The sequence below is a fragment of the Peromyscus californicus genome, unplaced genomic scaffold (assembly GCF_007827085.1).
Source record: "Peromyscus californicus insignis strain IS unplaced genomic scaffold, ASM782708v3 Scaffold_21__1_contigs__length_65335640, whole genome shotgun sequence".
Classification (NCBI taxonomy): Eukaryota; Metazoa; Chordata; class Mammalia; order Rodentia; family Cricetidae; genus Peromyscus; species Peromyscus californicus.
In genome coordinates this window covers 12,576,270-12,592,774 of record NW_026294514.1, presented here as the reverse complement: position 1 = coordinate 12,592,774, position 16,505 = coordinate 12,576,270, and the positions used below count along the sequence as shown (strand labels likewise).

General features: G+C 49.1%; 1 protein-coding gene across 1 annotated transcript in view; it reads left to right on the top strand.

Annotated features, from left to right (window-relative positions):
* Flacc1 (flagellum associated containing coiled-coil domains 1) overlaps positions 1–16,505 on the top strand; it is a 30,761-nt gene that overhangs the window by 3,986 nt on the left and 10,270 nt on the right. Inside the window, exons 2-11 of the mRNA XM_052750596.1 lie at positions 2,465–2,505; positions 3,025–3,103; positions 3,916–3,964; positions 5,297–5,436; positions 7,006–7,099; positions 8,575–8,636; positions 11,613–11,710; positions 12,627–12,679; positions 14,549–14,648; positions 16,226–16,329. Of these exons, the coding sequence (XP_052606556.1) occupies positions 2,465–2,505; positions 3,025–3,103; positions 3,916–3,964; positions 5,297–5,436; positions 7,006–7,099; positions 8,575–8,636; positions 11,613–11,710; positions 12,627–12,679; positions 14,549–14,648; positions 16,226–16,329 (820 nt within the window). The remainder of the gene's footprint in view (positions 1–2,464; positions 2,506–3,024; positions 3,104–3,915; positions 3,965–5,296; positions 5,437–7,005; positions 7,100–8,574; positions 8,637–11,612; positions 11,711–12,626; positions 12,680–14,548; positions 14,649–16,225; positions 16,330–16,505) is intronic.

Below are 16,505 nucleotides of genomic sequence, written 5' to 3'. Positions count from 1 at the left end.
CACCACACACACCACACACACACATCCCAGACACACACACAACACATACAACACAGAAACACAACACACACAACACACACATCACACACACACCACACACACACACCACACACAAACCACACATGCATCACACACACACTCAACACACACAACATAGAAACCCAACACACAACACAGACACACACCACACACATACCACACACAAACCACACATGCATCACACACACACAACACACATGCACCACACACACACAACACAGAAACACAACACACACAACACAGAAACACAACACACACACACACACGCACACACACAGTAAATGGCCTTTGTCAAAAGGCTCCCTGTGTGCTCCCTACCATCTTGCTTGTCCCAGTTCTGCCCGACACCCTCAGCCCCACCACGTGATTTCCTAATAGCCTGCATCTATGGCTCATCAGTTTTATATTACTGGCTTTAAATGCTTTGAATATGGTCCCAGCGAATGCAAAGGGAACTTTTTTTTAAAGAGCAAATTAATAAATATCAAAGCATTTTTACAATGAGGAAAAAGGAAACAAACATTTACCAATACAAAACTGGTTAATATATAAATAAATGCATTCATAGACATTTACAGCGGAGGGCCAAGAAAAACGCGTGGTGATGAAGGGTGCTTGCTGAGCCCAAATTTGGCTTCAATCAACCACATCCAGTGGCTCCCAACAGCCTATAACTCCGGCTCCAGAATATTTACTGCTCTCTTTTGGCTTCTGTGGGTTCCTGAACACCTATGGTATACACTCACACAGATAAAAAACACATAAAACTAAAAATAAATCTTTTTTAAGTTTTAGAATTGCAATGATTAGGAAACTGATCTCAGACTTATTTGAAAGATTGTTTTAAATTTGCTTTAAAATAGTGATGTTAGAGGATTGAAATGGAGGGGGTGGGGCATAGGGTTAGTCACTTTGACAATTGTTAAAACTATGGGATAGGTGAGGTTATTATACTCTTTTCTACATTTGGCATATTTTTAAATTTCTTGACTGCAAAAAACTTAACATTTTTTTAAATGATGTCATTTTACATTCCTATATAACAGGAACTCAAGGCATTATCTTAAACAATGTATCCAAGGTGTAAATACAGTTTGCTTCTGTCTATGAAAAGCTTTGCAAATCTTTAGAATGCAGAAAATTCTGGAAGGCATTCCTTCACATATTTTCAGTGGTCATGTTTGGATGTTATGTTTTTGATATTTTTTATTTCCTTGGTGTTTTCTGTTGTGGTTGTCTCTATAATGAGCTGCTTTTATCGTAATAACACACACACACATACAAATCAACCCATATTCCTTTTTTTTTTAGTAGAAAGAAAAATTTCTATGTGCAAAATAGTCGTTCACAGCGTTCGTCTCCATGTGCAGGCCGGGAGCTCCCCTAGGTCTTAGGTGGGCACAGCAACGCAACCCAGCATGGCACTGGCATGGGCAGGACTTTTATAGTCAAGGCAATAGGCTCAGAAAAGAAGGTTTCCTGCAATCCAGTGTCTAATGTATAAAGTCAGGCCCACCTGATTTCAAAGCACCCCCCAAAACTGTCATAACATGTCATGAGGGGGACAGGCTACATAACCCTGACATTCTGACCCAATTTTCCCTCCTTAATACAAAGTCTCTTTCTCTTCGTAAGGTCGTATATGCCACAGGTTTGGGGGATGGGTACAGAGGCGGGTCTTGCTGAATGACAAGGACACCATTCATCCTGCTACAGGCTCATCAGATCTGTCAACTCCCTACATCAGGGTCCTCAGGAGGCGTACCTCTGGGGTCACCCGACAGCTGTCTTCTGTGCAGTAGTCATGGTGGGGACTTGTTTTTTAGTTCCCTTCTGCAATTCAGGCAGGTGGCCCGAATCGAGAAACAGGAGATGCATTCATGTTCTAGTTGGAGAATAGGGCGAATTTCCCAGGAAGTTCTGTGCGGGATCTGCTGTGGGGATCTCTCGTCCTGCAGAGTTAGCTAATGTAAACCTGAGGAGGAACAGGCCACAGAAACCAAGGGAACGTGTGCTCCCAAATGCAATGTGCTGCCTCCGTGACATCTCTGTCTGTCACCTGGAAGCCTGGGTAGCAATAGTTGAGCAAGGACTGTATAGTTGGATTAGTGGTAATTCAACTGTGGAAGATGTTAATTGCTTTCAGGTCAGGTGGCAAGCTGTGTGAGGCATCCATCACTCTACAGGGAGAGCCTACATTAGCTCAACCTCTGCGGTGGTTCTTCGGGCTGCCCCTGGATCCTTCCCAATCTCTGTTTGCTTTGGTTCTGAGTGGTTTAACCTCTGGTGTCTTCTCATCTCAGCCAGAGCCCACCGACTGAGCAACCACGACTACGTCTGACCCCGACCATGTATCATCCCAACCCTCTCATCTACTGCACCTGCTGGGACCCCTGGAACTTGGGACCCACGGAAGCTAATCAAGACCCCTCATCCACTTCCAAAGACCTCCTCAGGGAAGCTTAAGTAAAGAATACACTGGGTTGAGCTAGGTAGAGGGAAGTGACGGTTTCTTTTGCAGTCCTCCTTGTCTTATAAGACTCCCCAGTCGAGAGCACCACAAATTCCCCACAGGACAGGAAGCCCTGCTTTCCTGCCTTTCCAACCAGCCTGGCTGCTGCCCTGTTCTGGCAGACCTGTCTGACTCAACGTTTCAATAAAGAAGGCTTGAGTCTGCAATTCTGCAGGGGTGTGTGTGTGTGTGTGTGTGTGTGTGTGTGTGTGTGTGTGTGTGTGACACCCAGAGCTTTGGTGGCAGCTGTCCCTCCTCAGGAACAATGGCTTTGGGGGTTGCCCTGACAACCAGGACTTCTTGGAGATAGTAGACAAGAACAAGGAGGAGAGCTGAGGTCTTCAAGGCCTTCAGTCCTCATGACTCTGGTTGTCACGTCATTCTTTCCAATTCGGAGTCACCACGGATATGCCCTTAATGGGGAGTGTTGAGACATATTTTTTAATTTCCAGTGTTTATTTTATCACTTTCAGGCAAACTCTTCCCACACCAGTTTCAAGAGGACACAACTACCTCCAGGTCCCAACCGATAAAACCTGTTGTTTCCCTAAAGTAAGTAACTGAGAGCTCCAGAGGATAGCCCCGCCCACACCCATTTTGGATTTCTCCATCACTGAGGCCCTGTACCAACAGATGCCTCAGTTACCCAGGGGTCTCTCTCTCTCTTTCTCTCCCTCTCTCTCTCTCTCTCTCTCTCTCTCTCTCTCTCTCTCTCTCTCTCTCTCTCTCTCTCTCTCTCTCACACACACACACACACACACACACACACACACACACACACACACGACCTCCACATCCATGCTGGCTTGAACTAATTTGCTACCAGAGATGTCAAAAATGTGCCAGAATCCATTGATTTCCCCCCCCCCCCCCACAAACCAAATCCATAGTGATTTCAGCTCAGAGGAGGAGAGGAAGCAGGGAGTGGCAGAAAGGACATAGCCTGCAGAGGTGGGAAGGTGGAGGGGTGGGGCGGAGGACGGAAGTTGTCAGGTAACCGACTGAGATGTAGACGTTCCTCCGTCTGTATGTTCTCCAAGTGGGGCCAATGCACTCATGGAAGAGAATGTCAGCCAGAGAGAAGTGACCACTGTGGGGATGACCACTAGGGACATGGGAAGCCTCCAGAAGCTGGCAAAAGGCAAGGCTCGGTTCTCCCTGGGAGCTCGAGAGTGCAGCCCCAACCCACATCCATTGTGGACTGTCCCCTCACCAGAGTGTTCCCCAGCTCCCCAGGGTTCCCCAGAAGGTCAAGTAACCGGCCTAGGAGACCAAAGGTCAGAGGTGGCCGCGTCAGGGCTCATCCCCTGGGCTCGGCCTTTCGGCTGCTCCCATTGCTTTCTGAGCACATTCTTCTCTTGCAGAGACAAAGCCCAGACAGGAAAGCCGGGGGAGAGCAGCAAACTTCCTCCTGTGAGTAGAAATGGGGAAAGGACCGGAAGAGCATTTATCTAGCTACTGTGTGCAAGCATGGGGTTTTTACACACTCACTCTGCCGAAACTTAACAGAGAGCCTTGGAGCAATCCTCCTAGTGTTAATGGTGCACATTTTATGTAGCTGGTAAGCAGCCGGGCCGAACTGTAACTAACCCCAGCTACTCTCCCTTGTTTGTGTAAGTCCCTGGGGGAAAGCAGATGGTGCTTGTTCAGGCTACGACTCATGCCCCAATACAGGAAGCCCTCTGCCATAGTGGGAGCTGCAAATCCTGAGGCAGGGGCTGTCAAGGCACCTAAAGCCAGCAAAAACAAAGACATGGGCCTCAGAGCATGAGTCACCATGGTTCTGACATAGGCATGAGACCCGGTTTATTTACCCTTTAGAAAATGCACTTTCTCGTAGGACATTCTGGCTACTTTTTATTTTTATCATTTCACCATTCCCACCCCTACCCCCCCTTCCTAAACAAGGACCACACAGTCCTTTAAAGGGCACCATTAATGGTCGGGAACAAAATAAGCAAAGAGAATCACCGTTAGATGGAAAGGTCTGGAACATTGGGGGCACCAGAGCGAAAGCAGAGACCCGCTGGGACAGTGGTGTCTTGAGAACCCAAGCACAAGATGCTGGGCCCTTGGTCTATGGTGGGACAAGGCTTAAAGGAAGGCGAGGCAGAGATGCCAGTTAGGAGGTGGCCACCATGGCCGGGGTGACTTGTGGTACTGCAGAGTGGTCTGCACACATCTAGAAGCTGTGATTGTATCCACGTTAGCCAATGACTGCCAGGATTCAGTCCTGGCAGCTAATGAAGGAAGAGGATGAACTCACCGCATCTGTCTGCACCCACACTAACCATCTCCTTGTATCTTATTTTGTTGTTCTTCCCCCTTACAAAAGCCCCTTGGAGGCGTTATTATCACCATTTTTCTGAAGAGGAAACTGTGTCACAGAGATGTAAAGTAGCTCCAGGGCCAAATATTTTAAAAAATTGGCCTGTCCAATTCCAAAAGTTGAACAACTCCCACAATGCCCAGCTGCTGGCCACAGTGGAGGATGGGGAGGGAGGGGGAGATGGAGGGGTGTCGAAGGATCAGTTGGAACTGCTGAGTTTGAGGGGCCGGGGGCGGGGGAGTTGGGATTGGATCTGAGATTGGATTGGAGGGCAGTGGCTGGAGGAGGCACAGAAGGGTCCTGGGCCCTGGATCTCAGCACAGTGTCTCTGTGTGTAAGACGTGAGGAAGCCCACAGCAGGGGGAGGAATCTCAGCTTCTCCAGGCTCACCGTTTCTCTTTGCCTTCCCCCTGGAGACCCAGGAAGTGATTGACGTGTCACCTGGCTATAAACTTGTTCGAAATCGAGAACAGATTTCGGTCACCTTGGGAGATGAGATGTTCAGTAGGAAAAAACACTCAGAATCGGACATCTTGAGCAAAGTCAAGTTTTCCAGGTAAAGTCTTTGGATCAACACCAGTTTCTCAGAGCTGGCTCTGCCCAGCTAGCCAGCCCAGCCTGGCCCCGGTAAATACCCGATGTCCACGTCCAGGTCGCAGGTCCCTGCTCAGAAAACAGCCCAGCTAGCATGATTTACACTAAAGAGGAAAGCGCTCTCGCCAGGGAGAGACAGGTGAAATATTCAAAAATAGTCTGGATTCTGAGTGTGGGAATTAAGAGCAAAGCCAGTTTCTGGAAGACTGGAGTATGCATCTCTTTCTCCATTATAAGTGATCCAAAAATGCCCATGGCTCTGGGAGATGCAGTTTGGAAGGTTCTGACCTGGTACCAGCCATTGCTCTTTCTCTGAAGCCCTCCCCTTTTGCGACCCTCTGATGTCATGCTCATGCTCATACGTTTCGATTCTACCTCCCAGACCTCTCACTCACGTCTTCCGTTTCCCCCGCTATCCTTCCTGAATTCAGGCCTCTCACTCCTTACTGTAGTACTAGATGGCTCTCCCAGTGTCTCCTCCATCCAGCTTTAGTCTGCTGTGAGAAATATTGTTCTCAAGACACAGTGGCACACACCCTGTGTCGGAGTCCAGCTCCGACCTGTCGAAGGGTTCTTGGGAGGAGAGAGAAAAGAGGAAGTATTAGAAATATAGAAGGAGACAATGAGAAAGACAGAGACACAGGATAGCTTCAGGAGGGCCCTGGATCAATATCCAGCTGCCTCGAGATTTATTCTAATGGGCTTCTTCCCCCCCCCCCCCCCCGACAGGGTTTCTCTGGGTAGTTTTGTACGCCCGGCTGTACATTGTGCTTTGATCTTGAAAAAGTGAGGTCTTTTGCCTCTCCCCTGGACAGTGTATAAAAAGCCCATTAGAGCCAGGCAGAATGAGTCTTCCCAGGCTTTCCCATTTCCTAACCCTCCGCACATCTCCCTCTTGCATTCAACCAGCGACAACCAAACCCCGCTCAGTGTCCGACACACTCACTCTCATTTCTCTTCTGCTCAGCAGGACACCACACTGCCCTGACCACTTCCAGCTTGTAGCTGGAAGTTTTCTCCAGTCCTGCCCCCCCCCACAGTCCCGTAGCCACTTACAAAATAATCAGTCAGAAGCTTATATTAATTATAACTGCTTGGTCATTAGCTCAGGCTTATTACTGACTAGCTCTTACACTTAAATTAACCCACAATTCTTAATCTATGTTTTGCCACGTGTCTTACCAGTCTGCTGGCATGTTGTTCCTTTGGTGGCAGCTGGCGTCTCCTCCCTCTGCCTTACTTCTTCCTCTCTCTCCAGTTGGAATGTCCCGCCTAACCTTATTCTGCCTCAGCATTGGCCAAACAGCTTTATTTATCAACCAATGAGAGCAACACACATTCACAGCATACAGAAAGACATCCCACAGCACCAGCTAGCTCCCCTTAAGGTCCAACCACGCCACTATGAAATGCCTTATTCAGGACCACCCTCCACCGCTGCATCCCCATGCCATAGTGGTGGAGGAGGCACAAGGCAGACCTGGGTTAGGCAGCCTGGGGTCTGGTGGTGACAGAAGTGTTTGTCCCACAGGACTGACATCATTTCGGACCTTGAGGAGCAGATCTCCGAGCTGACAGCAATAATACAACAAATGAACAGAGACCACCAGTCGGCCCAGAAGCTAGTGAGTGACCCTGGCATCGACCACACCCTCAGGACTAACACTGTCAGGGCGCCTGCGTGCCAGGCAACACGACAGGCACTTCACTGTACTGAGCCATGCTATCCAGGCGCAGGACTCCGCAAAGAGGACTGTGCACTGAGCAGTATTTCTCTGCCTGCATCCTCGTCCATAACTAAAAACTCAAAGACGTTCCATTCCAGAGGTTCTCCGGGTGCCTCTGGGTATGTGGTGACACTGTCTTCTCCACACTCGGGTCACTGATTGCTCCCCCTCTGGCCTTTGTGGTGGATACAGCTGCAGTGGTTGCCAGGCTCTTGCTAACGACCCCAGCATGGAGGATGTTGTGCAGAAGCTTCTAGGAAGCCCCCGGCGTCCACTCTCTGTTACTCTTAAGCTCTCAGTGCCCATTCTTCAGAAGCAGCTGGAGTCCTTTCAGTCTTGATGTGGTTTTTTTCAAAACAGGTGACATTTTTAACATTTTGGTCATCAGGTCCAGTTTGATCCCTTTTCCCCCCAGCTCAGACAGGTGTACCTGGTGACCAGGCTGGAATGACAGACCAGAGCATGCACCCTGGTGTTATTGAAGTAAACCTGTGAAGGCTCCATCTCCCCAAAGCAGCCTCTCAGGCTGCTTGGTCCCAGGCTGTCAGCATCTGACAGTGAGCTGCCTCCTGACCAGGCTGCGACCTTTCCCACCTCCAATCCGTTATCTTGTTACTCTGCCAGTTCAATGGCTTCTACCGAAGGGAAACTGAGGTCTGAGAAACTTAATCCTCTATGTAAGGTGACGGAGCTTCAGGCAAATTCACGGTTGACTCTCCAGCACAGGCCAATGGAAGGCAACTTTAGAGACTGGCTTTATTGGGGGGCGGGGGGGTGTCTTGAAAATAGTACTACTTGTGAACAGCCCATTTGTAGTGTGACCTTTGAGAGGTCTCGGTGTGGCGTTCGGGATGACAGTGGGATAAGATGTTTTTTAGAAGAGTTATTAACACCACAGACAGACAGACAGAACCGCAGGCAGAGACTTGAGGAGTTCACGCCCCATTGCCTCAGCGAGCTGGGACTCTGAAGAAGAGCCCGGCCCACAGTATGGAGGAGAGTGTTCTTCTCAAAGGAGCCGGCAGCCAAGACTCCCCAGCTGGAGGCAAGGAGGAGAGTGAGGGGGGGGCTGTGTGGCCACAGGGAGCCCCTGGATGTGATTGCGGCCTGACAGTCGGTTCTTTGTGACTCTGCCAGCCAAGCCTGTGGCTAAATGAGTGACCCCAAGTGTGAAGGAACAGAGGGCACCCGGCCCGGTGACAGGCCCCACCATGATTAGGCAGGGGACAGTAAGCAGCCTCACCCGCACTGCGGAGCCCACCCAGGACTGACTGAGGCACGCATCCCCCTCTGATTGGAGGGGCTGCGGAGATGCCGGTGAGAGCCGGCTGGAGCCCCGTATGCCACGTTGTTAACACCGGCCCCATTTCCAGCTCTCCCAGGAGATGGATGTCCGCTGCACTGAAATGAAGCAGAAGTTTGAAAATGAGAACAGGTAGGCTTCCTGGCGCAGGCCCGTGTGCGAAGCCCGGGCAGGGTTCCAGTCCCCTGGAGGGGCCCCCAGGGGTGCCAAGGGCAGCGGGTGACGGTGTGTGAGATGTGTCTGCAGAGAGCCACCGAGATGAAGAGGTTGATGTTTTTTGTTTCCTGCGTTTGCAACATGCGTCCTTTTCGTTTCCACTGTAAAACGTCTGTTGATGGGCTGCTGAGAAAAGCCGGGTTTTTTGTCCTCCACGAAGCTTTGTCGCACGCGATGTGCTGTGCGCACATTCTGCCTCCTCTCCTCCCCTCCTCTCTCTCTCTTCCTCCCTCCTTCTGCTTTCCCTGCTCTCAGCTCAGGGCCTGGGGGAGGAGCAGGGCAAGTCCGAGGGAGGGCGTGAGAAGGAAGACAGCGCCCCTGGTGGCCATCCACAGCCACTTATTTGTAACTGCTTTCTGACTGGTGAGAACAACTTGAGGTTCTTGACGAAATGAGAGAATCTGAACTCTGTGAACGCTGTGCTTGACAAAATCACAGAACTCTGTGAACACTGTGCACAACCGCTGCATTGTAGAACCAACCCGTGTTGTGTCAACAGATGAGATTTTAAAAATGCTGTTCTGCCTCCAAAGAGAGGGAAATCTCAATTGTTGACGGCACAGAGAGAAGGGAGGGCGTGATGCTGAGCGAAACTAGCCAGGCAGAGGCAAATGGATGTGTTCTCGCTTGTGTTGGGAGCCTAAGCCGCACAGAAAACAGAACAGGGACAAGTGGTTACTTAGGCTAGCCCGTGAGAGGTGAGGGTCCACGAGTACACAGTTTGGGTCGGGGCTTCCAACGGGCCTGAGGACCTGGGACCCGCGTGATAGAAGGAGGAGACTGAGTTCCTCCAGTTATCCTCCAGCCTCCATGCATGCCATGCATGCCTGTGTGTGCGCACACACACACACACACACACACACCAAACACATACACACACACCATACACACACACATACACACACACATACACACACCATACATACACACACACCATACACACAACCATACACACACACCATACACACACTCACACACACACATACACACACATACATACCAAACATACACACACACATATATACCATACATACACACATCATACACACACACCATACACACACACATACACATACCATACATACACACCATACACACACACATACACATACCATACACACACACACACACCATATACACACACCATACACACACACACACACCATACACACTAAATAAACGTAATGAAAATGTTTTAAGGTGTATAAAAATCTCAGACTGGAGAAATGTTTTTCAAAGAGCTTTCCAGGCCTTAGAATAGTAATGATATTGTGTGCTTCATTTTTTTTTTTTTTTCGTTTTTTCGAGACAGGATTTCTCTGTGTAGCTTTGCGCCTTTCCTGGGACTCGCTTGGTAGCCCAGGCTGGCCTCGAACTCACAGAGATCCACCTGGCTCTGCTTCCCGAGTGCTGGGATTAAAGGCGTGCGCCACCACCGCCCGGCGTGTGCTTCATTTTTAATGAGTACATTTTAAGGCTGGCGAGATGGTTCAATGGTTAGGAGCACCTACTGCTTTGGCAGAAGGCCTGAGTTTGGTTCCCAGCATTGGTGTGGTGGCCCACAACTGTCACTCCAGTTCCAGGGGATTCAACACCTTCTGGCCTCTGCGGGCACTACACTCGCATATACAAACACACACACAGGAAAAAAATTAAGAACCAAAAACAAAAACTTTTTTAAAAAGAAGTGAATTTCAAATATTTTCACCAAAAAGAAAAAAGAAAAGAAATTAACCATTGAGTTGATGGATGTGTCAACTAGATTGATTCAATTATTACACATTGTATTCATAAATTAGAACAGCATGTTTTACGCCGTAAGCATCTGGAATATAAATCATCATTTAAGCAAAACTGAAATCCTGGCCGAGACAGCACCCTATATGAGCCACAGCATTTTACATATGCAGGGTTGTGTTTATTTATGTTTCATTATTTTTTTTAGCAGTTTAAAGTTTACAGCAAAATTACTAGAAAGGTACAGCGTGCCCACACACCCGTTCTGCCCCTTCCTATAGCCTCCATTTTCAGCGTCCATGAAAGATGGACATTTGTCACAACTGATGCACCTGCATTGATACATCATTGTCACATGCTTGGGGGCCACTCCTGGTGCAGAACGTTCTGTGTGTGTGTGGACGTGTATTCACCGTGAGTGTTGCACGTAGTGGTTGCACTATTACCTTGATATACTCCACTTACTGGCCCCTTCCCAAGGCAATGCCTAGAAACCACTGATTGGTTTATTGTCTCCCATTTTTTCTTGCCTGATATTGGAATAACATAGCGTGTAGTCTTTGCAGATTTGCCTTTTTCCTTTAGTGATACATGTTTGTTTCTTCCCTCTGACTCACGGCCTGGAGACTCTCACTTTGACGCCCAAACTCTGTCAGCATAGGAATCCTGGCATGGGGCTGGAGCCGGGCTTCTCAGTTTATCGTGGGCCCTTCTGTAAGTGAGCTGTAAGAAGCAGCGACTGCTTCCTGCTGAGGCGAGGCCCAGGCCCAAGCTCTGTGACTGTAGGAAATGTCTCACTCTGGATAGAAGCCAGGAGAAGTGAGGGCCCCACCTCAGTGAGAATGGGTGTGTGTGTGTGTGTGTGTGTGTGTGTGTGTGTGTGTGTGTGTGGTCAGTGCAACAGCTCAACTATGGACTTCTTTGTAACTCTGTGTGTGTGTGTGTGTGTGTGTGTGTGTGTGTGTGTGTGTGTGTGTGTACACACTTGGTCACAGTGTGCCAGGCACCACAGATGACCACTTTTGGAAGTCCGTTCTTTCCTTTCCACCATGGCTTCCGGGGATCAAGCTCAGTTTCTTAGGTACCATGGCAAGCGCCCTTCCCTGTTGGGCCGACTTGCGGACAGCGGATCTCTTTTCGCCCATTGTCCCACAGCGATCTCAAAAAGGCTCACAAGGTGGAGCTTGAGAAGTTAGAGAGCAGCTACAAAGAAGCCTTGAAGCTGGAGAAGGCACAAGCCCAAGAGAAGCTAGGTACCGGCAGGCCCTGGGAGGAAGCCTGGGAAAGTCGCCGAGTCCCGGCCCATGGCCGTGGTTGGCACAGCCCGATGTCTAAGATTTCCTTTCTGAAGCTCAGGGGGATGCGGGTGACTAAGAATGACATGGGGGGGGGGGGGGCGCTATATCCTTGCTTTTCTCTGAAAATCTGCTTTAATCCGTGAAGCGAGAATGTGAAATATTTTAAGCGCATTTTAAAGTTCTAAAATTATAATATCATTATGACTTCTTCAGGTTTTCTCACATGTAAAATGGCAGTATTTTAGTACATCCTAATGGACATATTGTTTTTGCAAGACTGCGGTGGGTAGGGCTGTCCTGACTGGATCTCACCGCTTACACGGCCCTTGGGAAGAGCAGTGTGTGCATCCTTCAGATTCTGGGATTATAGACTAATGCCCACAGAGAGAAGGAGAAACTCTACACTATAGAGTCTATAATCCTTTATTTTAAGTTAGTGTCTTATTTATACTTCGCTTGTTTTCCAATTTCCTATAGAGAATGTGTGGTTTTCAGAACCATGGTGAAGGGAGAAATGTTACTAAAAGGACAAACACGCATGCGCATGCTGGGAGGTGTTGCTCTTTCCCACAGACAAGGCTTTACTCCCAGGGGTTCTTACTAAAATGGCTAAACAGAGCATGTGAGTTCCAGTATCTCTGAGAAACATATTTGTCAAAAAGTACCAGGCCCCTCCTCCAGAGGCTCTTCATCAGTCGGCTCAGGAAGCATCAACATCTGGGTTTTTAATACGCTTCCAGAGGGACTGGGGAGTCATGCGAAGGATTTCATCACCTCAGGAGGAGCTCGGGTGTGGTGCTGAGGAGTTCGCGTGAGATTTGGGAAGTGTGCCTGGCAGAAATTGTAATGCTGTTGTTTTCTTTTCTTCCAGAGGAGATGGGCAAAGAATATAAGTATCTGAAGAATATGTTTCACATGTATCAGGTGAGAGCCTCGGAGCTGTGTGGGAGATTCTGAGAAGACAAAGCAAGGCTCATCCCTGGCGGACAGCCTGGGGCTGAATCCCGATCTGTAGAGATTCTAACATTTCTTCCACCACACGGTCACTACTGTACCCAGCAGGAAGCTTCCATGCTTGACAAACCGGCCATGCAGATCTGCAGAGGCCTGTTGAAAGAAATGTTCATGGTCATCAAAGTAATTGCTGTTGACTGTTTTTCAGAACGGAAGAGGAAGAGGACTAGGGCTGGAGAGATGGCTCAGCAGTTAAGAGCACTTGCTGCTCTTCCAGATGTGGGAGACTAGCTCCCACTCCCCCCCACCCCCACCCCCCACCGGTACTCTTGAGGAGAGAGGGATAAGAGATTTAGATAAAAATATAGAGGGGAGAGAGACAGACAGAAACACAGGATAGCCTCGGGAGGGCCTGGATCAATATCCACTGGCCACTTCTCTCTCCTCTAAAGGGCTATTTATAGGAATGCCAAGGGGTGGAGCAAAAGAGACCCCCACCCACCCAGCACAGACAAGTGCAGACCCTTCCAAACACCTGGTGACCATGCACGTGATCAAGGGCCACCCTCTAATGCAGCCCTGCTGGGTAAAGCAAGCTCAGATCTCACGAGGAAACCTTTGTGGGCTCCCACATCCAGAGGACCCAGATTCAGTTCCAGCACTCACATGGTGGTCCAAAACCATGTGTAGCTAACAGTTCCAGGGGATCCAATGCCTTCTTCTGACCTCCACAGGCACCAAGCACACACATAGTGCACAGACATACATGCAGGCAGAACACTTATACACATAAAACAAGTAAATCTGGGGTTTTTTAGTGGAAATAACCACCACCAACACCACCAAAAAGAATTGTCACTCCCCAGAGGTGACCCCTACAAATACCTGCACTGTGTCTTAACTTTCACTGAGACTGTGGTAAAGCAAATCTATGTGCATTTTTGTATCTTCTTCTCACTGGGCATGTTAGTACTTTTCCTTCCTTTCCTGTTCCTGCGATCCTAACGAACACACCTCTGGGATCTCACTGTCCCCTTCCCGTTGGCCATGAGCTATTTCGATCGCTTGCTGAAACAGAAAATAGCTCTTTGAACATATTTAATCCTAGCAGTGGAGGGCTGGTCAAAGGACTGAACATATTTAAGGCCTTTCATAGATTTGGCCACATTACCATCCAAAAGGCTGTCTCATTCTACCTCCCATGAGCTCAGCACGGGTGTCGTTTCAGAACACAGCCCGTTCTAGATTAATAATTCATGTGGGAGAGCCCAGCCCACGGTGGGTGGGGCCACCTCTGGGCAGGTGGGCCTGGGGTGTATATAAAAGCAGGCTGGACAAGCCGTAGGAGCAAGCCAGTGAGCAACACTCCTCCATGGCCTGTTCGCCAGTTCCTGCCTTGAGATCCTGCGCTGACTTCCCTCCGTGATGGGATGTAACGTGGAAGTATAAGTCAAATAGACCCTTTCCTGCCCGAGTTGCTTTTGATTGGAGCAATAGACAATGAAATAGGACAATTCCCCAAACTTGATGAAGTCCCAGAGTTGGAGCCCTCTTACGGGGAGGTGCAGAATTGGATGGAATTCTCTGATACAGAGAGCCTTACCTGTCTTCAAAGAAGTCAGATCCAGCTTGGCAAATGCTGTTGGTAGATGGCCACTGACCCCGGGGCTTATTCCCGCTCTTCACTGAGCTTAGCTGGAATTGTTTGCCTTCAGTATCACCCACACAGGGGCCCTCGGTGAGGCCCCAGCACTGTGCTGAGCACCGGAGGGTGCAGTCACAGTCTCAGCGGGGTCCCCATGCTATAGCTCTTTTCATAGCGCCCCTGCGCCTCCACAGGACAGCATTTACGATGAAATGGAAGATAAGTGGTCAAAACGGAAGGCCGAATGGGAGAAGGATGAGAAGCTGGAGCGGGAAAAGATCCTGTTACAACAGAGTGAGTACCACAGAGGCCACTGAACAAAAGAAGCCCGCTGTCAGTCTCGACCTTGACTCTAGGGGCCCTGGGTTTACCAAGGGTGAAAGGCCAGAGGCTGAACTTTCTGAATGAAGGGTGCCTTGAGTTACTAAGAAAGACGGACAATGAAGGCAAGGCTTTTTTTTTTTTCTAATTCCAGACACATGAATCAAGGGATCCAAAACTTTCATGTTCGCCCATCATGGGCTGGAACAAATATGGGAATTGGGACCTCTAAAGAAATATAGAACCCGGAGGCTGTGGCACACACCTTTAATCCCAGCACTCGGGAGGCAGAGCCAGGCGGATCTCTGTGAGTTTGAGGCCAGCCTGGTCTACAGAGCGAGATCCAGGACAGCCAAGGCTGTTACACAGAGAAACCCTGTCTCGAAAAACCAAAAAAAGAAAAAGAAAAAAAAAAAAAGAAATACAGAATCCTAAAATTCCAGAAGGAATTCTTGAATTAGAGTTAAGTTATTCAGTGTGTATGTGTTGGGGGTGGGTGGGGGAGAGAATGGGGAAAGCAATCTTATCCTGACAGCCTGTGTCCTCCACATCTCCTACAATAGAAGCCATGACTGGTAAGTATTTTCAGTATTTCTAACACTTGACTAGAGCTTAGCTCATACAAAGCACTCCATAGTTGTGACTCTCACCCACTGAGCATCCTAGGAAAGGAAATCGGAAGATACAGACATTGTTACTGGGTCTAGAGGTCTAATGGGGACAGGTGTGAGCCTTCTACACACCCAGTCCGCATTCTATGCCAACTCCATTCACTGTACAGTAATTGGTTAAAATCCAATCGGTCACTTAACTGCAAAGGCTTCTGGGAAAGTCAGCTCCCCTAGTAAGGACTGCCCAGGCGCAGCAGCAAGAGGACGCTGGAGTCGAAGCTGGGAATGAGATCTGGAGCTACATCTGTTTAGGGCTTTGCCTGGAATACTGCAGCGCCAGAAGAGTACCACACAGGAGGAAAAAAAAAAAAGGCCTCCGTCAGGGTGCAACCCCAGTTAGGTTTACATCATGTAGCCCAGACTAGAGTTACTGGGTCAGCCCAGAGACACCCACCCACCCACCCATCCCTGCAGCTGGACACTGAAGGAATTGTGTTTGATCTTTCTGTTTGGTACCAGGGCTCTGCTGCCAGGTCTTCCAGTCCTGGGAACAGTGAGCCTACCTCTGCCCTGGGGCTAGGCATGAACTTTGATTATGAACAATGTGGCTAGCCAAGAGCTTTAATGAAGAAGATGCCCGAGAAAGCATAGTCATTACTCCAGCAGAGGAAACAGAACAAGCCACAGCTAGAAACTAAACCACACACCGAAGAACTGAGATACTGCCGTGTGGCTATAAGAACTGAGATAATCCGTGTGGCCACTGTCTCAGGAGACCACAGGAGGAGTCCCCTCTCCCCAGCCGAGGGTCAGAGCTCGCAGCCCGAGCTGAAAGGTCCTCAGCTTGAGTCAAATACAGAATTTCAGTTGTTCTGGCTTTCTCTCTGGCCCTCTTTCCCCACGTTGATACACAAACCTGCTCTGTTCTCTCCTCCACAGAACATAAGATGACCAAGAAGTTTGAGTTAGAGTCGGAGGAAGAAAAGAAGAAAATGAATGACTCCTTCAGCGCCCTCTTTGAGAACTTCACTCGCGAGAAAGAGGTAACAGGATGCTCACAGTGGAGGGTGTGGTCCAGGTGGTGCATGCAGCTGAGCCCGCTGAGTCTACACCCTTAGGTGACTTCTTGTCCCCAACAGACATGCGCCTCCTTGTCCAACTTTCCTGGAAATACATGCAAAAAGAATGGCGGCTCTCGTTTGCTTTTGGTGGCTGTGAT